This window comes from Martes martes (genome assembly GCF_963455335.1).
Source record: "Martes martes genome assembly, chromosome: 6".
NCBI classification, from domain to species: Eukaryota; Metazoa; Chordata; class Mammalia; order Carnivora; family Mustelidae; genus Martes; species Martes martes.
Window position 1 is genome coordinate 43,005,540 of NC_137893.1, and position 26,032 is coordinate 43,031,571.

Here is a 26,032-nt window from a genome sequence, read left to right on the forward strand (position 1 = left end):
CATACTCAAATAACTACATAAGCTGTAATAGTACATATATATGGTGTGTGTGTACACTCTCTCAAAATATCTTATTGTGCTACAGTAACCCTTGTTCTTCTTAGGATGAAATTATGTAATGCCTACCCAATGAGATAAAGTGAGGTGAACGACATAGGCACTGTGATGTAGCATTCTCCAAAACCTAAGGAAGAAAATGAAAGATCCAGAGAAAAACAGATGAAGATTGGGGGTAATGTGTAAGATGGTGCAGGTCTTCTTCATGAACTTTCAAGAAGAATTAAATGTTAGCAATGAGTATATTTGTGGAAGGGCGCACAAGTTTCACTATTAACATTTACTGTTATTCTGATAAGGTACAATTTCTCTATTCACATTATATACATCTCAGTGCCATGCTTCCTAAGAAATAAATGTATTTTAATTATTAGATACAAAAAAACCCGAGTTTATTTAATGTGACTTAGTACATAAAACAAAAGCAAGCCACACAATTACAACTCTTTAAAAATTAAATGAAATGAAATGAGTGAATGAAATGAAATGAATGAAATGAAAAATAAATGAAAGTTCTGAGTGATGGCTTTATTATGTCTCTAAGACAAGAACATTCATTATGTCCTCCAGAATACAGAGAAGAAAGCAGTAAAATGAAAGAAACAAAAGGGAAAAAACCCACACCTGTTTAAGAAGTTCAGTATACTGTAACTCCCGTTGCAACTTCTGGCAATGGTATTGTTATATATGCTAGATTAGTACTTCTCAAACTTTTCTGCAGAGGTAACTTTTCTGTTTTATACATCAAGATACCAAGTAAGAGTTTGGGGTAAAGGGAAGGAGTTCCCTTAATTTTTTTAAAGTGTTTTTTTTTTTTAAGACTTTATTTATTTATTTGACAGACAGAGATCACAAGTAGGCAGAGAGGCAGGCAGAGAGAGAGAGGGGAAAGCAGGCTCCCCACCAAGCAGAGTGTGATGCGGGGCTCAATCCCAGGACCCTGATATCATAACCTGAGCCGAAGGCAGAGGCTTAACCCACTGAGCCACCCAGGCACCCCAATTTTTTAAAGTTTTAAGACCACTATCTAGATAGCAATAAATTAGGGAGTATTTTACTAACACTAAGATTAATGTTCTTTTACAAGGGAAAATTTCAGATCTAGTCCTCTTAAGTGTATTAACAGCTAGCAATCACTGTGTACTTCCAGCATTATAACATGCGAAGTGCTCAGCAAATATTATGCCTTAATCATGACAGCTTTAAGGCAGGTATTACCTCCACTGTGTAGATGAGAACACAGACACAAAATGAAGCCTGAAGTCCTAAAGGAAGTAAGGGAGTTGTAATTTGAATCACAGTTCAAAAACTGTACTTTTAGTTACTCTGTAAAACCTCCTCCCATCCCCAGCCTCTCAAATCCTAGGTTTAAATTTTGGACAAAGGAAAGGTTTCAATTGTAAAGCCAATAATCTACTCCTGGTACATTCCACACATCAAGTAATCTCTCTCCTGCTCACACCCCCAAAATCAAAACAATTTTTTATAAATTACTACGAAATAAAATTCCACCTTCTCTAAAATACAGACTTCAAAAAAGTTGGTAGATCGGTATTCTATAATGTTATTTTTCAATGTGATGATAATAGATGGCATTGAATATGACAGAATTTTTGTTTTTAAATTATGCTAGGTCATTATCATATATAAAATATCAAAGGTGTTTCCAAAGTAGTCTCTAAGTGTAAATGAAAATGTTGCTTTATATTGTAACAATCATTTAAAATAACTACATGTCCTTGATCAATTCTTACAACAACAACAAAGGTCTGTACCATTTCCATTTCAAGGATCAAGCAGAGTTGTAAGCAGCATGCCAAGGGTCATAATAAACAATTTTGTGGAAATTAAAACCAGTGTCCTTAGAATCCCAACTTTAATTCACAGTATCTAATGGGCTGTCAAGCAAAGTATCTTTGAGGGACAGGATATAAAGAGCAAGTTTTTTCCATTAAGTAAAACGCGATCTATAAAAGATGATTCTCGGGGTGGGGTGGAAATCAAACACCACAAATGGTTTCATTCGAGATAAGTAAACCCTCAAAGGTCTTTTTGGTGTTAAAAATAATTTCTCTCTGGTAGCATTTGCAACATCAGGTCACCTTTTCAGAAATATTTTATAAATAGGTCACAATATTGAGTATGCTAAGCGTGACTTGCCAACATATTCAGTTTTACACATTATGGTGGTGAATTCTTAATTACTAAAGAAACAGCAGTTATGGCACATTCAGAACTGTTCCTATAAAATATTTTCATGCTAACAAAAAAGTTCATGATCAATTTGTTCGAGGATATACATTTTATTCATCTTATCTGTTTTTATGTGCAATATCTCATTTTAGGCAGGCAACTTTTTTTTTTGTAATTATCCCAATAGAGCTTTAAAATAGTTACACCGGGGTGCCTGGGTGGAACAGTTAAGTGTGGGACTTCAGGTTTCAGCTAAGTCATGAGATGGAGCCCCAAGTTGGGCTCTGTGCTCAGCATGGAGTCTGCTTAAAGCATCTCTCATCCTCTCCCTTGCACCTTCCCCAACCCTGCTTGCCACCACAAGGGTGCACTTCTCTCTCTCTCTGAAATAAATACATATTTTTTAAAAATAAAGTTATACAAATACAGTTTGGATAAGTTGTGGTAAGTCACAAGATTCAAACTACTTAAGTATCAATTTTAGTAAGTATTGTATTAAACTTTATGTTTTATTCTTTTGAAAGATAATCTTACGAAAGTTTTGTTCAAAAATTAAAAACAAAAATTTGTAGTTTTCAGAATATAAACTGACAAAATGATAATGCTTTTGAGTTAAATATATGTTTCAGGTTTTTTACAGACTGAGATTTATCATATTTGCAAAAATCTGGGAAAGATCAAGAATATGTACAACGTTTATACAGATAATACAAAATGTACGCTATTAATTTGGAGTAAGATTCTAAATGCCTCATTTTAATGATAATGGTTCATCCAAAAGTAGTAGTAAAATCATTCTTATTTAATGAAATAATTTTCTTTCAAAAATCACAAATATCTGCTTCAATTAACTTTGGTAAGCTAAAATTACCACAGCAATCAATTTAAATACTTGATATCCTGATAAAACTGGGATGGGAATCCAGTCAATTGTTAATTACCACTTTTAAATTCAGATTACTTTCTTTTAAATATAAAACCTGTATCTGAGTTATGAACTTAAAATATAACGCTGCCTATGTCAGGCATCAATAAGGATGCCAAATGTTCCACATGAACACAATGTCCAGGATATTTGAATTGTTTTCATTTTAGCCATTTATCCAAATACCTGTCTTCCTAAACAAATGCCTAATAAAATTTAATATTTTCTAATGATTCAGTGTCATACTAAACAACTATTATTTAGTAATGATGAGATCCTAGGAGGCACTCTGGATTAAGTGAGACATTTAAACAAACTGGTATTTAATCCTATGATCTCACAGGTCTTCAGAACAAACAATTCTAGTAAAGAATCTAACAGTGCCTTTCTGAACATTAATTCTCTTCCTCTTCAATCTTAGTCCAGCCTCTCTAACTCCAAGCTTCCTCTCATCTCGCTTTTTTTTTTTCAAAGAAAGCATGAGCTAAAGATCTTGTCCTGATTAGAGATGAGCTCATATCTGACATCAAATCCATTTGGTTTTCAACTACGTAACACTGCTCCTCCAAGCAAAATCAGGAAGAAAGTAAAATGAACAGGCATACTTGTGAGGAATGGAGAGACCAATTTAAATGGAGCAGAAAGTTCCTGTTGTAACAGCGAAAGGATGGGGGAAAAGTGAACAACAGAGCAAGCACAGTCCTGGCCCGAGGCTTAAATTTGTATGTTATCCTATGCACCAGTATTTCTCGAATTGGGTTCCATGGCCATTATGCTGGGTTTCTAGTATTCATTGTAAGAAATTTAAAACCGTATTTTCATGTTGATCCTCCTCCTAAATAAAGTGTAAGAAGTTCGGAATCAGCTAGACTAGAAGGCCGCCTTATAACTTAGGACTGCCTGCCTTACCCTTGTGCTAATTACTAAACTGAGCACAATGATTCCCCCTATAAGGAGGGGGGTTGGTTATGACTATCAGTGGACTATAAAATCAAGAGCAGCTTTGCAATATAATAATAATAAAATAGAATACATCATACTTAGTAAGGATAAGTACTGTTTTGGGAGATTTTTGTTTGAGAGTGACAACTAAGTGGTGAATTTAAAAAAAAAAGTTACATATTACTATAAGCTGAGGTCAAAATTTGTAACTCTAAGATTGAAAGACTCACACTTTTATGGTTTCTGCAAATTCAAGCTTGAGAAACACTGTTACAAATACTGGACTGCCAATCAGGCAGAAAGATAAAAGCAGCATACTGGGGACTTTCACAAATTGAAAATAAGGTTAAAAGCAAGTTTATCAGTTAAAAAAAAAAAAAAGAAAAAAAGGCCAAGGATTAGAACAAGACCTAGGAGGCTACTGTTGGACTGCATAATGTTCAGAAAGCACAAAACACCAAACTAAGACCAGATTTAATATTAAGGTAAAGAACTATTGTAAATAAACAGGTTGTTCTACAAATTTCCCAAAATTTGAGTGATGTAGTAGGGACACCCTTCTTCTACTTAGAAACTGAGATCAGAAAATGGGAATGGAAATGCCTTTAGCCAATCTACGAGAAAAGGAGCAAAGAGATATGCTTTGATTATAAAATATAGATTGACAAGAAAAAAGCAGAAGTAGGGCTACAGAGAGGAAAAAATGAAATCTGACCTATAAAGTATCTGACATTGCAGTGGGGAATAAAGGGAACTGGGATATGTGTCAGACTGTTATGCTATAGAAAGAATCCCATTTCCTTATACCCAAAAGAAGCTGGGTTTGACCACGTGTGCCCAAAAGGATCTTGGCAAACATGACACAAGCAGAGGCTTAAAAAACAGTTGTGCAACAGAACTTGATCTCTTCTTTCCATGTAAAGAAATCCCAGATTACCTTACTAGATGATAAGAGTGGAGCAGATGAGCCAACCCAACTGAGGAACCTTGGCATCCAACCCACCTGACAACAAGACAAGTGAGTGAGACCATCTGGGATCATTCAGCCCCAGACAACCTCCCAGCTGACTGCAAACCATCCAACAGACCCCTAGACTGGAGTACAATTAGTAAAAACAGCTATTCTTCTGGGGCACCCGGCTGGCTCCATTGCTAGAGCATGTGACTCTTGATCTTGGGGTAGCTGAGTTACAGCCCCACATCAGGGGCAGAGTTTACTTAAAACAAATAAACAAAAAACAGCTGTTCTCCTAAAACCACTATGTTTTTGGGTAGTTTGTTACACTGCAATAATACATGATACTTCAAGAAAAACCAAAGCTGGGGGTGCCTGGCGGGCTCAGTCAGTAGAGCATGTGATTCTCGATCTCAGGGTGCTGAGTTCAACCACCACACTGGGTACGGAGCCTACTTAACAAACAAACAAACAAACAAACAAACAGCCTGAAGTTATGACATTCAGCTTTTTTGTCTGTTTCAATGTCCCAAATTTAGAAGGGTGAGTCTTTAAGCAATGTTACTATATATTATCTATACTCAAAAGACCAGTTAAGGGCGCCTGGGTGGCTCAGTGGGTTAAAGCCTCTGCCTTTGGCTCAGGTCATGATCCCAGGGTCCTGGGATCCAGCCCCGCGTCGGGCTCTCTGCTCGGCGGGGAGCCTGCTTCCCTTCCTCTCTCTCTCTGCCTGCCTCTCTGCCTGCTTGTGATCTCTGTCTGTTAAATGAATGAATAGAATCTTTAAAAAAAAAAAACAAAAAAAAAAACAGTTAAAATTCCTTTGTTTGGATCCTAAACCCTTACTCTGGTTCTAATTTATCTTTTCTATCCTATTTTTCAACCCAACCCCTGACATTTTCCTCCAAGATGCCAGTTTGAAATTGTTTCATTTTTCTGTTTATCCCCACCCTTCCCACTTCTGTTTACTTATCCAAATTCATTAAGGACTCAATGTAAATAAGTGTTTTCCTTTCCAGATCAATTTTTACTAAATTAATTTCAAAATGCTCTTAATTTACACTCTACTTACTGTTATTTATCACTAAATACTTTACTATCTAATACTGTTGTTTAACTGCTAATATATGCATCAAATTTGTAAGGGCTTTGAAGGCAGAGATCTCCATAATTCTCCACAGCTCCCTTAGCATCCCACATGAGGAATTTAATTACCTAATTAAATAAATTAAGAAAAGGGCACCTGGGTGGCTCAGTGGGTTAGGAGTCTGCCGCCTTCAGCTCAGCTCATGATCCCGGAGTCCTGGTATCGAGCTCCACATCAGGCTCCCTGCTTGTTGGGGAACCTGCTTCCCCCTCACCCTATGCCCACTGTTCCCCATGCTTGTGCTCTCTGCCAAATAAATAGAAAATTTTAAAAAATGGATAAATTAAGAAAAAATACACGTAATTGACTGAATTTTAACACATCTTCTTAACTAAAAATGTGTATTCACAGACCATAAAGTTTTTGTAATGTAAAGTTAAGGGGAAAAAGATTAACATTTTAATTCTGAGATGCACTGTGCAACTCTCAATGCTAAAAAGGAATAATGAATCAGGAGATTCTCCTGGGAACAATACATAGTTAAAAAGTTATATGGGGTATGTAACAAATGCATGAATAAAAAACAAACTTTCCATTTTATAAATGAGGCTCCTCCCATAGTGACTGGTTAATTTCATGAACTGGATTTATGTGTGGGAGTTAGGAAAAAAAGGTAAATTCTCAACTCTGACAGAATTTCAAGGAACATAAATACAGCAAAAGCTTCATATGGTTAAGAACACATATTTTCAAAAATCCTTGGTTTTACAGGTTCGTCATATAAAATATTATGAGGGGCAACTGCAGAATACATCTTATCTTCCTCCATTTCAATTTAGGACCAGGAAGTAAGTGTCAAGAAGGCGGCAAGCAAAATTTGGCAAAGTCTTCCTTTGCTAAAATTGGTAGAAGCATATTCTGGAAAGTGGAATTTAATATCTCCAATATGCAATCATACTAATTATGAACACTCAAAAAATTATTTCCCCTGAGCATTACCTACACTTTTAAAGTTTAAATGACTTATTACTCCCTCAATACCTAAAGTAATTATCACTAATTAACAAGCAAGCCATCCTTTCTTCCGATTCAAAGTGTCCTAAAAATTAACTTAAGGTATCCTCTAATAATCAAAAGAAAAAAACCTAGCTTTTTTTTGAGGGAAGTGGGCATTTTCAAAACATTTGCCATTATAACAAAGCTAAACAGAACATGCAGATAAAACAATCAACTTGTATCAAACAGATGAAACTAAAATATACTCTGAAATATTTTAATTACATAATTCAAATACTCAGAAGCTCTCCTAACAGTTTTACTTTGATTTTTGTTTCTTATTCCAGTAAGGCACCAGTTAATAAAAGCAGTAAGGTCTGGCTCAAATCCTGTCTCAGTAAAGCTTGTAAAGCTTTCTCTCATACCCCAGCCAGAAATGCTTACCTCCTACTTTGAACAATTTGTTGAAATTACTATACATAAAATTAACTTATTTCTCTAAATAGCCACCAATAATGAACTGATTAAACACTGCCATAGACTGGAATTATTACAGGTTTTTTTTTTTAAGATTTTATTCATTTATTTATTTATCTGAGAAAGAGAGAGACAGCACAAGCAGGTGGAGGGGGAGAGGCAGACTCCTCACTGAGCAGAGGGTAGCCTGCTTCTCCCTCTCCCTCTGTCTGCCATTCCCCCTACTTGTGTGCTCTCTGACAAATAAATAAAATCTTAAAAAAAAAAAAAAAGCTACAAATTTACATGAGAAGCTGTGGAATGATCTCAAAGATATGTATTTTTTGGTGAATAAAAGTACAGTATGTCCTCATCTTTATTTTTTTTTTTAAGATTTTATTTATTTATTTGACAGACAGAGATCCCAAGTAGGCAGAGAGGCAGGCAGAGAGGAAGGGAAGTAGGCCTCCGGCTGAGCAGAGAGCCCGATGCGGCGCTCGATCCCAGGACCCTGGGATCACAACCTGAGCGGAAGGCAGAGGCTTTAACCCACTGAGCCACCCAGGCACCCCATCATCTTAATTTTTTTAAAAAAGAGAAAACATGTATTCCTGGAAAGAGGAATAAAAAAACTATTAGGAGACTATCTTTATCTTTGTTCAGAGTGACAGGAGGTCTGGGATGGGAAGATCAAGTTTTTGTTATATGCCCTTTCTCTGTTTGAATTTATTTAAAAAAAAATTTCAGTACACTACACTTCCTTTTTTAAGATTTTATTTATTTGCCAGGGATCGGGGGGGGGGGCACACAAGCAGGGGGGCAGCAGGCGGATACAGGACTCGATCCCAGGACTCTGGGATCATGACCAGAATGCAAGGCAGACACTCAACCAACAGAGCCACCCAGGCATCCCTACACTACACTTTCAATTTAAAAAAATAGAATAAGGGGTTCCTGGGTGGCTTAGGTGGTTAAGCTACTGCCTTCGGCTTGGGTCATGATCCTGGAGTCCCGGGATCGAGTGCCACATCTGGCTTCTAGCTCCGTGGGGAGTCTGCTTCTCCCTCTTACTTTCTCCCCTCTCATGCTCTCTCTCTCAAGTAAATAAATAAAATCTTTTTAAAAAATAAGTAAAAAATAGAATAAAAAATAAACTTGTTAATGATACACTGCCTTTTGACACCTCTTCAACTTTCATCTTAAAGTTTTATTTAAATCTTATTTTATATACTACAAGAGTCTTCTGTATCTTATGTCCCCTGCTAACATCTTAATCTAGTCTTTGCATTAAATGCTTTCTTAAAAAGTACAGAATTTTAATTATATTAAAAGGTCAAATCTGTGCTTTAATCAGGACAATTAAGTATGCTAAATTGCCAATCTCTTATCCCAGTAAAACAGAATTGTTTTAGTAATTGTTTAAGTAATTGCTTGTAATTTCTACTAAGGAAGTAGACATTTTCTTGACCTCTCAAGCTCAGTGTGAATTTAAGTATCGCTGAACAACATTTACCTAGACCTGTTCCGGATTAGTTACATTTCTTAGCTACATACTTATGAAAAGATCATAGCAACTAAAAAAAATCTTAATATATTATTTTTCTTACTGTTCAGTGCTTCTCAAAAAAACACTGTGGGTATTTAGGCAGAGGAATCCATTTTGGTGGAGTGGGACTGTCCTACTAATCACCTCAGAAAATTTAGTATCCATGGGCCATGGACACTAAATGCCAGTATCACATCCACAGACACTGCAACCACCAAACAACTGACCCCACATATTTTCAAATGCCCCTGAAGAGAGATCTTCAGGAGAGAAAGTACTAGGCAGTTAAGAATCATTGTTTACATGAATTAAAGTATGAAGTATGTGTGTGCATGTAGGCACACATGGAAAATACGTATTTCCAAAAATGCAATCCACTCTTTTAAAGATTTCATTTATTTATTTGTCAGAGAGCAAGAGCAGGCATCCCCAGGGAGAGCAGCAGGCAGGGCAGGCAGAGGGAGAAGCAGGCTCCCCGATGAGCAAGGAGCCCCATGCGGGACTGGATCCCAGGACCCTGGGATCATGACTTGAGCCAAAGGCAGACGCTTAACCACTGAGCCACCCAGGTGTCCCCAAGTCAATCTTTTTAAAACAATTATCAGCCATATGAAGATGAATGAGCAAAACCAGTCACAATTCATGTATTAATCAACCCAGCCATCTAGCCCTGCGTATAATGCTGTCAACAAATACCATCCCCTAACAAATCATTCTTCAACTATTAAATGGCTTAACTTTTTAAATGAATAATTTTAAAATCCTTTTAGAACAATTCTTCTTTTGAAATGCTTCTGTTTAAACTCCCAAATAAATAACCTTCCACTGTACTGCACTGATCTCCTAAATAAAAGATATAAGTCACAGTACACAACAATCAGTGGTTGTCTACCTTCCTTCAGAGACTGTAGACTCTGTGAAGCCAAGGACCATGATCATAATTGGCTGGCCCACAGTGTAGGTATTCAATAACGATGCTGAGTGACTGAGTGAACACTGACCCCGTCCAATACAATAAATAGTCCAAGAAGTTCCAATTATAATCAATTTTTATGTACAGTAATGATCCTGACACAAATAAATGTAAGAAATTATTTCTGGTTATCCTGTATTCTTATTCTAAGTTGATTAAAAAAAAAAAAACCAATGAAGTAAACTACATTACCTAGACTAAAGCTAGCTTGTAAAGATTTAAATAAATTTGAGATTTTTGACAGGCACTCCCTTATACTCATCCTCTACCACCTTTCCCTCCTCCTACTTAAGCTTTAAGCAAATGTTCAGGTAAACAAGTAAAAGTGGGGCATACTTCCAACACAATATAAACAATACTGTTAACAGTAAGAAAAACTTACTTAATATCTTTTATTTCTATTTTACTTCTCAGAACTAAAGAAATCTATTATATTGTACTTCATTGCAAAAGAAAGAAAATCTACAAACTAGGATGCATAAGCAACTTCTTCTTTTGTAGGTTTCACTGTATTCTCCAGAAACTCATCTTCTGCTGAGGTAAAACTTCAAAATATAAACAAGTTCATTTTTTTTAAAGATTTTATTTATTTATTTGACAGGCAGAGATCACAAGTAGGCAGAGAGGCAGGTAAGAGAGAGAGGAAAGGAAGCAGGATCCCTGCTGAGCACAGAGCACGACACAGGGCTCGATCCCAGGACCCTGAGATCATGACCCGAGCTGAAGGCAGAGGCTTTAACACACTGAGCCACCCAGGCGTCCCAAACTAGTTCATTTTTTAAACTAATTTTTTTAACTAACTCATTTTTTAAAAACAAATGTAACAATAAGGACTGCACAAGCACTAACTGTTAACAGGTATAGAATATTAAATCTGAAGCCCACTAACTCTGACAAATATTTGTTTATCTTTGCCTTTCTGAAGCATGTGAATATCACACTTTTACAGAAAAACTTACAAAGAAAAAGCTAATCTCAAGGTCAGAAACAATTTCCAGCTCCTAGCATTTCAAATACTGTTTTTAAATTGCTCCAATAAATTCTTTAATTGTTAACCACTGTTTTGCTCAATTCCTATCAGCATGTTAAGTAATAATGGCAGGGATACAATTTTAAAGAAACAATTGTTTCAAGTTACTGCACATTCGACCAAATCACTAAAACAGATTATTAAAAAAACAAAAAACAAAAAAACAGAACATTTGTTCTAGAGAGGATCAAATATCAGACACATTCTGTAACTTTTCAAGTAATGGAGATTACTTTTAAATGCATTTAAATTATTGCGGCATTTTAGTGCATGAAATATTTTATTATTCTTGAAATCCAGAAACCTAGCATTTGTTTTATTACTGTTTCCTGCAACACTGGTCAATAAAAACTATTTACATGGTATAAAACTAATCATTTAAAACAGTAAATTCCTTTCATATTGATTAAAAAGAAAGGTATTTTATCCATTAAAAATACTTTTTAGGGCACCTGGGTGGCTCAGTGGGTTAAGCCGCTGCCTTCGGCTCAGGTCATGATCTCAGGGTCCTGGGATCGAGTCCCACATCGGGCTCTCTGCTCAGCGGGGAGCCTGCTTCCCTCTCTCTCTCTCTCTGTCTGCCTCTCTGCCTACTTGTGATCTATGTCAAATAAATAAAATCTTTAAAAAAAAAAAAAAATACTTTTTAAAGTGATGTTTCTGATATTGCACACACTCAAAAAAGTCCAACCTGCATGAGATTCCTTTTTCCAGAATTATTAATCAGGCTTATAAATATTGCTGGCTAAGAGTATTTACGGTAATTAGCTATAAACCCATCAGTGGATACTGCTATTTAAAAAGTACCTTTCAGCAAAGCTAGACTTTAATACTTTTCACTGGCTAAAGCAGACTTTACTTGTAACAGAAACACTTCCTTTTATGGGTACTTTAAGTATTCTCTCCCAACTAAAATAAATATATCTAAAAGACCAATTAACAATGAGTTGGCACTCCCAGGGTGGGTCAAAATGGCAAATTTCAACAATTCTTTAAAACAAGGATTCAAAAGGATGGAATCTCTAATTTTGCCACAGGTATTCATCAGACCTTTATTACCTTAAGCGGGGAGCTCTTGACACTGCAGACTCCTAAACAAGTCACCACTTGATCTCACAAAGTTTTTTTTTTCTTTTTTTAAGATATGAAGTACTACCAAATAATTAGTGACAATAACGTGCATACATTAATGGAAAATTTTTTTCTATGGGTTCAAGTATCCCTATCTTCTACAGGAAAGATTTCTGAAGACTAAAATTTAAATGAAAATGTAATCTTTTCGGAGATTCCAAAATAGTCCACCCATTGTTCGGCCTTGGGCTCAGTTAACATTCCAAAACAACTTCTCTATAACGATACACTGACAAGTTAACTCTAAATGTGATCTGTATAAATCGTCTGTTTCCTCCTCGAGAAGACAATCTAACCAAAATCTTCACCACAGCTAGCAGCAGCTCCTTGAAATTTCAAACGTAACTGGAAGGTTCGTAATCAGGGCCAAATGCATACCCAAACTCTGCGATTTCTATCGAGCAAACGTGCTTTTAACATTCTAAATCCTGGTTAGAAAGCAGTTACTGGAAAGCAGTGTCCTTGTCCAAGAAAGGGAAGGAAAGGACTGAAACTGACCTGAACACAGGTCCGTAAGAACCTCAATCCTCTTTTTCACCAGGAGGCCAAATAGGGAAAGCTCCAAGTAATAGAGGCGGTGGGGAGATGCGGGAGGAAGGGCAGAGGAAACCGTACTCCTCGAAGGGTGAAAGCAAAAAGAGAAGCAGACTCTGGAAAGCCGCCCCACAGGATACGGAGAGAGCTCCTCTCTTCTACCGAGGAGAGCAACCTTTACCATGGAAGCGGTGCACCAGGCAAGCAAAGGCAGGAAGGGACAACCTCTGCGCCCCCACCCCGGAACATCTCAGCCAGCTAGAAGGGGTCGGCGAGGACTGTTCCACGGAACATCAACAAAGGCCCCTTCAGTCCTAAGGCGAAACTCGAACAACAAAGGCCGGGAGACAGCGAGGACGGGGCCGGGGGCGGGACGGATGAAAGCAGGGGGAAGCAAAGGAATCAAACCAGTGGGGGCGGAGGCCCGTCGGAGTGGGAAACCAGAGGCGCAGAGGCGGGGGGCGCGGTAATCCCCAGTGCACAATAAGAGGAGGAGGAAAAAGAGGACCTGGCCTCCATTCCTCCTTTACCCTATCCCTGCGGCAGAGAGGACTCCGGTCCTTGGCCGTCTACATCTCCTTGGCCTCGGGGAACAAGCAGTCCCGAGTTGGGGGAAGGAAAGGGGAGGGGGATTTTCCGCCCTGACCACAACTCCCTTCCCCCAGTCGGGAGCTACCGACAACAACCGCCACAACGGCAGCCACACAAAGGCGCCTTCCTCATACTCCCCGCTCCCGCCTGGGCGGCGGCGCCAACGATGGCAAAGAAGAGACGACCACCGCTCAGCCCCCAGACGCTCGCTCGCCCTCTTCCCCCTCTAGCTGGGGAAAAGGGGGAGGGGACCCCCAGGCGCCCTCACCTGGCACAGATGCTGACAGTACTCCGTGGCCGCTTCCACGGCCGGCACGCGGCTCTCCCGCAACTGTCGCTCCAGCTCCTGGAGCCGCTCGCCCAGGCGCTGCAGCTCCGCGACGCAGCCACCTCCGCCGCGACTCAACCTCTCCTGCTCGGCCTCTTCGTCCGCCATCTTCACACCCCGCTCCGTCGCGTACGCACCTGGGTCACGTGATAACACAATGCCACGTTCGGCGGGGTCACGTGCCGGGCGCGCTCGCACGCCGCCGAGCACGTACAAAGGGCCCGGTGGGGAGGATGGGGGAGCGGAGAGAGTGGCGCGAGGGAGCCCGAGGGAGGTGAAGGGAAGGGGAAAGGAAGAGGGCGGGGTTGGGGCGGTGCGGAAAACCGCGGTTTACTTACCCCGAGCGGGAAGTGGGCTGCAGCGGCCGAAAGGGGCGGGCCGGTGGAGGCCAGCTCTCGGTCACGTGGGTCCCGCGACTCGGGGTGGGGGGAAGCCTGGGGAGCGGCTCCCCTTTCGAGTGTCCCGATTCCGGCGTAGCTTTCCCCAGTCCCTGAAGTCTTCTGCGGACATTTGCCCCAGTTCCCCAAGAAGATAGGTGAGAGAAAGCTCTGGGTCGGCTGGGGCAATGGCTACACATGCGGCTGGCCTGTAGGCAAGCCAGAACAGGGGAAAAGGGAGAAGGGAAAACCTACCCATGGACCGCAAGCGTGAGAGCCAAAGCGGTACTATGAGCTGTCAAAATTGTCTCTGACTTCTCACCAGGCGGGGGAGGAGGGATCTAGTTCCTGAGGTACCAGATACCTCACTGGGCTCTGCTCTTCAGCCCCAAGAACGCCTCTCCCGTGGAAACACAATCTCTAGGGGGTGGAGGCAACAAAGAAAAATAACAATTGGATCAGAGCAGGATGAGGTTCAAATCCTCAGTCTGGAAAACGGAGCGAACTCGTGAAAAACATAGCTTAAAAGATTTCGCTTTATGAAATTGTGGACGATGTAACCAGATGATTTTTAAACCACGAAAACATTTCTAAAATAAGTGATAGCCAACTAATCTGTTTCACTTTTATTGAAGGCTTTTCTCCTACACACTACAGAAATCACCATCACTGAAAACACTCTATATGAAAGCTCTTGAAAGTAGGTCAAGAGAAAAAAAACCAATAAGAACTCCATTAAAATGATAACGGAGGTGGGAAAATTGATGCTAAAATAAAAGAGCAAGGTTACCGAGAATTATAAATTCAACAGCATTTTTTTTCCTGGTGCTGCAAATAGAGATGGCATTCTCAACCATATTTTATTTGGTTACCTGAAAGGAATGAATAGGTGACACTTGAACAAAACAGAAGAGGTACAACAAAAAGTCACGTCCTTAATCCTAATACTCAGAATAATAAAATGAATATTTTGTTAGTAGAAAATTAGACAAGATGCTTATCTTTCTTAAAACTACAAAAATTCAGAAACTATACTGATCAGGCACCTACCTAGTCTTTTCACTATCATTCAAAGTGATATTTTTCTAGTACAAGAATTTAAGAATTCCTATTGTGTGCAGCATCCTCTTTCAGAGATTTCTAGCAGCTACAGAAAATATTCTAGATAGTATGTTGCACAGAATGAATATTTTGTAATGCATCAGTGGTAGTGACATCTGTTAAGTACCAATGTATAAGATGAGTGGACACAACTGAACCCCTTATGAAAAACAGTATCAGCTAAAATACTAGTACTACAGAGTGTGCTGATACTACATATTAACAAGACAAGTTCTCCAAATATGTACTTATGGAAGAGTCTAGGGAATGGGGATATATTTTAAAGTACCACTGATAGCTGAAAAAGCAACAATTAAGGCACCTAATAGATTTTAATATTCGCAGCTCACTTTCCCAAGTGAAATATTTTAGACATCCAAAACCAGGTTTCTCAATTTATATTATTTTAGGATGACAGTGCAAATATAAAAAGTGAGAAATATGAAATTTAGCCAAATGTACCTGTAAATCCAAAGATAGATATCAAAAGGTTAGGAAGGCATATTTTCACTTCAAGAATAATGGCTTGCACCACACCTAATCTACAGAAAGGAAGAAAAACAGAGCAAAGAAAGGAAAATACATGAAAAGAGAAATATATCCAAATACGGATTTTAAAAAATAGCCTGAGAATGTAGGTCATTCCCTCCTCCCGCCCAGGATAGCCCTAAAACCAAGAGACTTGATTAGCAAATCGATTCTGAGCACTATAAAGGTTTTGCAAATGTCCCTCAGCAGGAATGACTAAGTCCTTCACTTTTATCTGTTATCTTTGAGCTCTACCTCCCCATTCCTCTGTTTAGAGCCTACAGAAAATGGAAGAACTAGGAGTAAATGGTGTAATAGTTAATCATCATTTACTGAGTATTTATGTACAGGCACTGCTTGGTTTGGGAACATCAAAGGTGAATAAACACTATTCCTGACTTGGAGAAGCTTACAGTTGTGATAAGAGTCACCTGCAAAGGCATTATTTACAACATAAGTGTTCTATTATGAAAATGCATGTAGATTCAATTCAGAACACAAGAGTCTGAGGTGCTGAGTAGAATGTCTACAGAATCTCAACAAAGTACAGGTTTTTAATGAAATGAGGGGGATTGGAAATACTCTCCCTTACGAGGTCAACATTGTCTTGGAGATACCAGAAATCTCATTCTTATCCATAGAAAATATGTATCCACAAGTACGCCACTTGTTTCTACCTAAGTCCATTTGTTCTTAAATACCAAACTGTCAGTTCTTGAAAATCATTACACACACACACACACACACACACCTACTTACTGAGACGTTCCTGGGGAAATCGGAGGCCTGTTCCATCGAGAAATAAGAATAAACCCTGGGGCCAAGATAATCCGTCTCTCTGGGGAACTCAGTGTCAGCACAACGAATGCCCGTGCCCATTTTGGACACAGCGCAACTGTTACAATCATATGGACTTTCACTCCCAAGAGGCTCTATTTCACAGTAAATCTGAGAGACGGGAATAGACCCCTATCCCACTCCTGCGATCAATAAAGCTGGGGAAAACTTTAGGGGACAGATAGGTTTGCATCCAGGCCACCTGTGCCTGCCTGCTTCCCGAGTTGCCCTGCCTGCCCCGGCCTGCATCTCGCCAGTGCACATTTTTTTCACTAGAATTCTTGAAATAGCAGGGCCCAGGGGCATGAAGGGAGGTGGGTTGTGCCTGCTAACAGAGCCAGAGAGCCGTGCCAGGGATGCAGCGAGCGCGATGTTTGCAGAAAACGGATCGCTGAGGGGTGAGGCCTGGCAGGTCCTTCCAACCTCGGGCTCAGAGAACCACCGTAGCCGGACCCCCACCCCAACACGCAGGGAGAGAGCGCAAGGCAAGGAGGTGGCAGAGACAGCGCGCTGCTCTCGAGCGGCTGTTTTTCCCTTCCCGGCTCTCTCTGTGGTCACCCGCGGCTGAGAAGGTCCAGAGGACTCGAGCCGACTAAAATCTCTCTCGGCTCCTCTAACCCTGTGTTCGGGTCTCCAGTCGGCGGAGGCTTACACTTGGCTCCCCGGACCGTGGCCCACCTCGCTCGCTAGCCTGGCAGCCGCGGGAGTGCTTGCGTCCTCGGTGGTGGGGCCGCCGCCGCTGGCGCGCTAGCAACGAAGCCCTGGCCAAGGCGGTTTTCCCACCTAGCGCCGCAGATCAAGTCCACAGAGCGGTTGTGTCTCCTGGCCCAGGAGCAGCGGCCGCCGCGGGCCTCCGGGCCTAGAAATGCTGGAGCTTCAACAAGGCGCGGCGGGGCGCTGGGCCTCCGGAAACCGACCGGGAAAGGATGCTCCTGTCCTGAAGAGGCCGCGATGCGGGCACGGCTGCTTGGTCTCTGGCAGCTCAGCCTGCTCTCTTCCAAAGAGCTGGGCCGCCGGCCCCAGACAGACCACCTCCTGGAACTCAGAAGTGAGCAATGGAGTCCGTCTGGGGTTCGGTCCAGTAGAAAGTATCCCCAGAGTCTGGGAACCACTGCCGTGCCCACAGACACAAAGAAGGAGCATGGGTTTAAGGCTCTGTTGGCATCGGTTAAAAACATACCACACTTTGACAAGGAAGACATTTTTCTTGAGAGGAACAGGGAAGGGAGTCAAGTAAGATGTTGAAAACACAAGACAGGTGCTGTTACACTTGCCGGAAATGATTCCAAACGCACCGGGTCACAGGACCCACATTTAGGAGGATTAATTTTAGACCTTGAGTTTTCCCAGAAAGAAGATGGACAGGTAATTAAGTGAGGAGGGACATTTTTATTGCCTATTTGGTTAATTTTTTTCTTTTCACAGGAAGAAAAGCCACGTGTGAATGAGAAAGAGGAACAATAACTTAAGGAAATTTTTTTTTTTTAAGATTTTACTTATTGATTTGACAGAGGAATAGAGAGCACAAGTAGGCAGAGTGGCAGACAGAGGGGAGGGAGAAGCCGGCTCTCCATGGAGCCCGGAGCCACAGGTGGGGCTGGATCCCAGGAACCTGGGATCACCACCACAGTGAAAGACAGCCCCCCAACTGACTGAGCCACCCAGGTGTCCCAGGAAATGCTTTTTAATACAGTCTCAATTATTCAAACTTATAAATCAACTAAGGTGAAAATAATCACTAAATAAAGCAAAATAAAATCTTGGAAGCACAAAAGTAGTATGCATCATTTCTGCAAAGAATCCTTGAGTTAGTTCACAGTATCTCTCCAAAGAAGCAAAGAGAGAAATGTAGAAAGTGCCTTTCTTTTCTTATATTTCTGTTTTAATCACTGTATCTCATTGACCTCATTGGAAATCCAGCAGAGAGTATTACTTTTGTAGCATAAAGGATCAGAAAAGTTTTCCCTTCTTCCCTTCTAGGTTCTAGTGATTAAATCATTATAAGACAGATTAACAGGAGAAAACAAAGTTCAATAACATGTATACAGACCCAGGAAAACTGTAAGCCAGGTATGGTTGTTATGCAGATCTAAGTCCTGGTCTCTTCTGTTGATAACGAGTTTCTAGAGATCAAATCCTCCGCTTCTTCCAGACACCGTGAAGGAGGGAGACACCCTTACAAATGGAGATTTCCCTTATAAATATAAATGTGTCTTACAAAAGAGTAACTTCCACTCAGTTCTCAGAGCTTAACTGTGTCTGCTGTTTCTTAAAAATAACCAGTTTAAGGGGTGCCTGGGTGACTCAGTGGGTTGGGCCTCTGCCTTCAGCTGTGGTCGTGATCCCGGGGTCCTGGGATTGAGTCCAGAGTCGGGCTCTCTGCTCGGCGGGGGGCCTGTTTTCCCTCTCTCTGCTGGCCTCTCTGCCTACTTGTGATCTCTCTCTGTCAAATAAATGAATAGAATTTAAAAAAAAAAACACACCCAGTTTTAAATAATCCAGACTAAGAGACACATTTTTGGGGTAGCAAGTTCTGCTGCCCTTTAGTCCTACCTTTGAAACCTTAAATAAGAAATTTCACCATCAAGAGGCTTGAGTTGCTCCTTCTCACTGAAGCTGTCTCTTAATCCTGACAATTGTTCAGTTCAGTTAAGCACTCAGTTCTCCTTTCAGAAGGCAGTCTAGATGGGATCCCAAAGTTAGGCTGTATTGTGAAAACAATCAGATAATTAACAAGAACCATTTCTGTGGAAACAAAAGAAAAGCAAAAGTTGATGATTGGAGCACATAATAAATCAGTTTCTGAGTCCAGGGGACAGCCAGTCAAGATTTCTAGTTGTCAGGGTTGAAGCACCTTCAGATGGAGCGAGGGGAGGCAATGACAATCTGAGAGATTTTTGTGGTTTGCAGTTTGAATGCCTCTGATTATATCATCTGTGTACCAATAAGCTTCCTGAGAAGACCATATAATAACAAGTGTGAAAAAAAGATTGTCTAAATATGAGCTGTTGTGGCGATTTCTCTGAATTTTCTGAAAGATTGACTTATTTGAGGGATGCCTGGGTGACTCAGATGGTTAAGCATCTGCCTTAAGCTCAGGTCATAATCCAGGAGTCTTGGGATAGAGTCCTGCATCAGGCTCTCTGCTCAGCGGGGATCCTGCTTCTCCCTCTCTCTCTGCCTACGGCTTTGCCTACTTGTGCTTTCTCTCTCTCTCTATCAAATAAATAAAATCTTTTTAAATTTTATTAAATTTTATTAAGTTTATTAAATTTAAATTTTAAATTTTTAAATTTGAGAGAGAGAGAACATGGGGGCAAGGATGGGGAAGAGCTGTAGGAAAGTCAAAGAAAGTCAAAGAGAGAGAGTCAAGCTGACCCCGAGCCGATCATGGAGCCCAACTTCTGGCTGGATCTCATGACCCTGAGATCATGACCTGAGCTGAACTCAAGAGTCAGACACTTAAAGGACTGAGCCCCCCAAGCACCCCAATTTCTCTGAAAATTTTATCAAGTGTCTAGTTTCAGTTTGCAGGGCTTCAAAGTGAAGGACAGTTTTATTTCTCAGTGATTCCCAAATCAAAGAGTAGGAGAAAAATTGGAAAAGTTACTTTGGAGATTGTCACCAGATGAAGAAACTAGAAGAATTTAGGATCCATCCAATTTACAGGAAATATTAAGACCTCAAAGACAATTAACATGACTGGAGTTAACAGGATTAAAATCTGATATCTATGCACTACGCACTGTAATTTCTACTGAGGCATAATTCTTTCTTTCTACAATCAATATTTTATCTTATTTGAAAATGATTTAGATATTCAATAAATATCTCATCTTTTATTTTAACTTAGCAAAACTAAAGTTTCAAATTACCAGAGATCTGGGAAATTTTTCTAAGGACACATACTTTAAAATATAATTGCTGTTAAAAAGTTTATCTGTAACTTACATCTTATCCCAGTTACGTCTCTCTAAATCATTTGTTCCCAACAACTGTTTAGAAGAATTTGTTTTTAAGCCAATTAAACAGAGATCTCTTGCAAATTAATTTTAGCAACAAAAATATCCCATATCTATTAACATGTGTTTACATGCATAGATACACATAAACATATAGACAGACTCAAAGAAATCTTAAAGCTTTGTTTTAAAATATTAGCTATGAGGGATGTCTGGGTGGCTCAGCTGGTTAAGTATCTGACTCTTGGTTTCAGCTCAGGTCATGATCTCAGGGTTGTGAGATCCAGCCTTGCATTGGTGCCCAAGCTAAGCGTGGCATCTTCTTGAGATTCTCTTTCTCTCTCTCACTCTGCCCCTCCCCCTGCTCATGCTCTTTCTCTCTTAAATAAATAAATACATAAATACATAAATAAAATCTTAAAAAAATAAAGTAAAATAAAACTTTAGCTATGAGGGCCACCTGGGTAGCTCAGTGGGTTAAAGCCTCTGCCTTCGGCTCAGGTCATGATCCCAGGGTCCTGGGATCGAGCCCCATATCGGGCTCTCTGCTCGGCAGGGAGCCTGCTTCCTCCTCTCTCTCTGCCTGCCTCTCTGCCAACTTGTGATCTCTGTCTATCAAATAAATAAATAATCTAAAAAAATGCATATTGTTAAAAAAAACAAAAAACAAACAAACAAACAAAAGCTTTAGCTATGAGATGGGCATAATAGTGCAAAACTTACTGGTTTATAAAAGAGAAGTTGGATCCAAGCTGTGTTTCTGGCAAATGTAATAAGTTAAGTTTACCTCCTTAGATAGCTAAAGCTTTTTCTACTTATATTTGTGAAGAATCTATTTAAGATTTTTTATTAGCCTACTTTCTAAATACCTACCCCCTTTGTATTTCTGCTGATGAGAAACTTCTCCCTAAAGTTTGCATTTCAAAAAATGGCTCTTAGTTCCCAGAGAAGATGGGAGTAGAAAATCTACATCATGGGCACCTGGGTGGCTCAGTGGGTTAAGCCTCTGCCTTTGGCTCAGGTCATGGACTCAGGGTCCTGGGATGGAGACCCTGCAGGGAGCTTGCTTCCCCCTCTTTCTCTGCCTGCCTATCTGCTTAGTTGTAATCTCTCTCTCTCTCAAATAAATAAGTAAAATCTTAAAAAAAAGAAAGAAAGAAAGAAAGAAAATCTACATCAAAAAGACACAGAGAAATTATCCAGTTTTCCTCCAAGATGGTGAAAGAGGGAAACTGAAGAGATGCAAAGGAAAACAGCTGTTTTTTTTTCCCTTTGCTCCTTTTCCTGCTTCTATTCTTGCTAGAACCTGTACCCCTGCCTTAATGTATATTCTCCTTATAAAGGTCAAGGAGTTAATGATTTTTTTTTTTTTTTGAGACTTCCAGCATAATAGATAACATCTAAAGAGTCACCAGGCAAGGTTATCAAGTACATTTTCCAAGACCACTGACTACAGACACCCTGACACCAAGACCCCTGGCTTTAGGGCGTAAGTAACCTATGGGAGTACTGCTGAACCCTTGTCCTTGTTCAACCAGTTCCTGAATGCCCGAGAAGATACATACATCAGATGACCGTCCTCAGTAAAAACACCAGACCCCGAGCTTAAACAAGACTCATTCTCTTTTTCCTTTCTGAGTCTCCCAGCCTCTCCATCTATATCTGCTCTTTCTTCATATATCATCAGTAAACTCTAGTCTCACTTCCTACTGGCTCAAATTTGATTTCTATCCTGCATATAACAAAGGACCCCTCTGGCTGGTCCTTCCGGACCCCTCCTGGGTCCTCAGACCTGGCAAGGCCTCACAGTAGGAGCTTTAGGGTATATTTGCCTCTTAGCAGAGGTTTAAATTAATTACTACCTTGTTTTGTTTTGGTTAATTAAGCTCTTTGCCCAATGTGGAGGTTGAACTAATGACCCCAAGGTCAGGAGTTGCACACTCTACCAACCAGCCAGGCTCCCCTATGGTAGTTACTATTTAAATGTTTTCCTTTCCCTAAGGGCATGACGTTTGTGCTTCCAATGTCCTGATCTTTTACAATACCTATAAGTATTTTGAGATGAGTAGGGAGTTTGGGGATTGGTGAGAATAGTAAACTTTGAATTGCTTCTAGAACCACATTTCTGGCTTCGTAGAGATTTGCACGATAAAGACAGCTGTTTCAAATTCCTTAAAGAACTGGATTGCAGCCTGAATATCAAGGGGCTGACCTACCCATCCAATTAAATTATCTTCGGTTTGTTTCTTTATATCAGGAAGACTTCCATTACAAATAAAATGGGAATTTAAAAAAATGTCTTTGTTTTAGAACTTCAGGGCTTAATATTTTATGTCTTTAAAAAGTCTGTATACAGTATTTAACAAAGGCCTTTGGATGCTCTTCTTTCCAAACCATAACTCAACCTTAGACCAATTCACTTTAGGAAGAAAGTCTCTGATATTATTTCTATCAAGCCCCTATCAGCTTCCAGCTGAGCTATTTCCTGGTCATTTGTAGGAGGGCCTGGAAGAGATTCTGGTCATCTGTTTCCTTTGGGGGTGAGGGGAGGAAGTTCCCCCAGGGGGCCATCTGGCTTGTCTGATAACTATAGTATAATCTTGGGAGGGAAGAACACCCCTTAACAGCCAATCTAGGTCTCTCTAAGTGGGCTTGTGAATGACCACTAATCTTTCCAACTCCCGTCTAAATTTGGTGGGGTCTTCTGAAAGGGCTTTATAATTTAGAAGATCTGTTGCTGTCCAGGGGATATGAATTTTTTGCAGTGGAGGTCCAGGATACATCCACAAAGAACATTGTATAGGAAGGCCTGAAGTTGGCACTGTGTGATTACAGAGCCCTGGAAAGCAGGAGGAATTGTAAGAAACAGCAGAGTGATCTCTACCCTAGTCTAAGGTGCTTCTGCTAAATTCACTTCCTGACTTTTAATGTTTACATGAGTAACCTGTATACCCTGGGGGTGGAAATGAGACTAGAGGGCCGTCTATAAGTCTTGTAGAGAAAGGTAAGTCAAAACAGGCAGCTGCAGCGGTGGTGGGAGGCAGGGTGCCTGGGTGGCTCAATTGGTTAAGCATCTGCCTTTGGTTCAGGTCATGATGTCAAGGTCCTGGGATCAGGGTCCTGGGATGGAGCCCTATTATTAGCAGTGGCGTTGGGCTCCCTGCTCAGTGGGGAATCAAGTTCTCTCTCTCAAATACATAAATAAATAAAATCTTTTTAAAAAAGATTTTATTTGTTCATTTGACAGGCAGAGATCACAAGTAGGCAGAGAGGCAGGCAGAGAGAGAGAGAGAGAGAGATGGGGAAGCAGCGCCCCCCCACCCCCACCCCAAGCAGAGAGCCTGATGCAGGGCTCAATCCTGAGATCATGACCTAAGCTGAAGGCAGAGGCTTAACCCACTTGAGCCACCCAGGCACCCCTAAATAAATAAAATCTTAAAAACAAATAAACAAAAACAGGAAGCTGGGTATTTAAGGGATTTTCTGGGGCAAGTGGAGAAGTTTTGGTATGTAAGGGACTTTGCTGGGATAATGAGGCTGGATTTTGAAATGGGGGTTAAGCCAGGGGGCCAGAGATATAAAAGATCTTCTGAAGGGTCTGGGACAGGGAGGTGAGGATAAAGGAGTGTATGAGAGAGTGGAGAAGGGGAATTTACGTTAGATGAGGACTCTAATTTTTTTACAATGTTTAATTTCTATTCTTCCAACTTATTAGGGGAGTTGGTCCCTAAGGCTAGCCACCATCCTTTGTATTTACTTTTCAATTTGGTCTTTCCAATAAGACAATTGTTTAGGATAAAAGCTCTTTGGAAAAAAAAAATTTAGATACAGAAATTTTTCCAGTGCAAAGGATCCATCATCCAACGATTGATAAGTAGGAACTTATTTTAATCTTTTTTTTTAAAGATTTTATTTATTTATTTGACAGACAGAGACCACAAGTAGGCAGAGGGCAGGGAGAGAGGGGGAAGCAGGCTCCCTGCTGAGCAGAGAGCCTGATGTGGGGGCTCGATCCCGGGACCCTGAGATCATGACCTGAGCCGAAGTCAGAGGCTTAACCCACTGAGCCACCCAGGTGCCCCGGAACTTATTTTAATCTTAATAATGACTCAAACCAACAAGGCTTTTTATGCCTTAACCACAGATACAAGAGGTGTCCCCAAGGGAGAACACAAAAGATGCAGCACCCACAAAATTCAAAAAACTCACTCCCACCAGTAGCCTCAGAAGTCAGACTTCACTGGCACAGGTGATAAGAATGGTGTAGAGCTGTGTATCCAGTTTCCCACGAGAATGTGAGATGCCTCCGGTCACAGACCCGCTAATCTGTGACACTGGGCAGGCGCTACTGGATTGGGACTTTTCCAGCACTCTCAAAACAACAGAGGTTGAAACAACAAAGGTCCCTTATGAACCCGGACCCCTTATAACAAACTCTCCTGAGAACTGGCACTGTTGGACAAACAGAACGCGGTTGCCAGTTGCAAGCCCAGGCTGTTACCTATGCTTCTGACCCACTGGCTATAAATCAGAGGTTCCCATGACTCCCTCTCTTTTTAGATCCTCAGCCTACTGGACTGTCTGTTAAATGTACACCAGTATGTGCATCCTGCGGTTGGCAGTGAGAATATTCTCTCTGGTCACAAAGCCGTGCTCCCTAGACATAGAAGACCAAAGGAAAGCCTCATCCGGTTTTTCTGATATGCACGTTAACAGCTTTAAGTCTTGGATCTCTTGGAGTCAAACTAATACCTTAGGGGGACTATGTGTGGTGTTTCACAGAGTGTCTCATTGCACAGAAATTATCCTGGGGTTGGTGGGTGACCTTGCGTCAATCTAACCTGTTCTGTGACCAATGTATCCTAACATGGGGGTTCTATGGGTTGGGGGCAAGCACTCTAACCACTCTTAAGTGCTCTATTTGTGCCCACCGATATAGTGGCTTTGGCTTTTGAGATGCCCCTTAGCAACAACCTCACCTCATGTTCACATTAACCTACGGTCAAGTTAGTTCAGACAGATGCTGGTCTGGTGAGAACCATGAACTGCCAGTCCAAGGCTGGCTCAAAAACCTGATGGAGAGGCATGCCTATGCCTACATCCTACCTTATGGTTTTCCTCTTGATGACAAACAACACAACAGACTGAAACTAAGAAAAACATTGAGTATCTCTGGGAGAACAAGGATCAATAAAACCCAACTGTACTCAAAACAAATCTTTACCAAAATCACTATACCCAAGGAAATAGTTCCACAAATATTTTCTCTGCTAATATAAATTTAGAAAAGCAAAGCAAATAAAAAAATAAAAAAGGACTCTCATCACTTTCACTTCCACCAGACCCTGCAGGCAGAGATCTGGGAGACTGATGCTGGTAGGAATTCTTACCTTCTGCCAGCTTTTTGTCAGAGGTCCCAGAATCTCTCAGCGGCTGATCACCTAAAACAATCAGTGACTGGCTGGTGAAGGTCCCACCCCACT

At 40.7% G+C, this 26,032-nt stretch overlaps 1 protein-coding gene across 1 annotated transcript in view; it reads right to left on the minus strand.

The window, feature by feature from the left end:
* Positions 1 to 13,873, minus strand: part of ZNF292 (zinc finger protein 292) — a 91,578-nt gene extending 77,705 nt beyond the window's left edge. The window contains exon 1 of the mRNA XM_080806085.1: positions 13,685 to 13,873. Within this exon, the coding sequence (XP_080662211.1) occupies positions 13,685 to 13,852 (168 nt within the window). The 5' untranslated portion in view covers positions 13,853 to 13,873. The remainder of the gene's footprint in view (positions 1 to 13,684) is intronic.
* Positions 13,874 to 26,032: the final 12,159 nt, after the last annotated feature.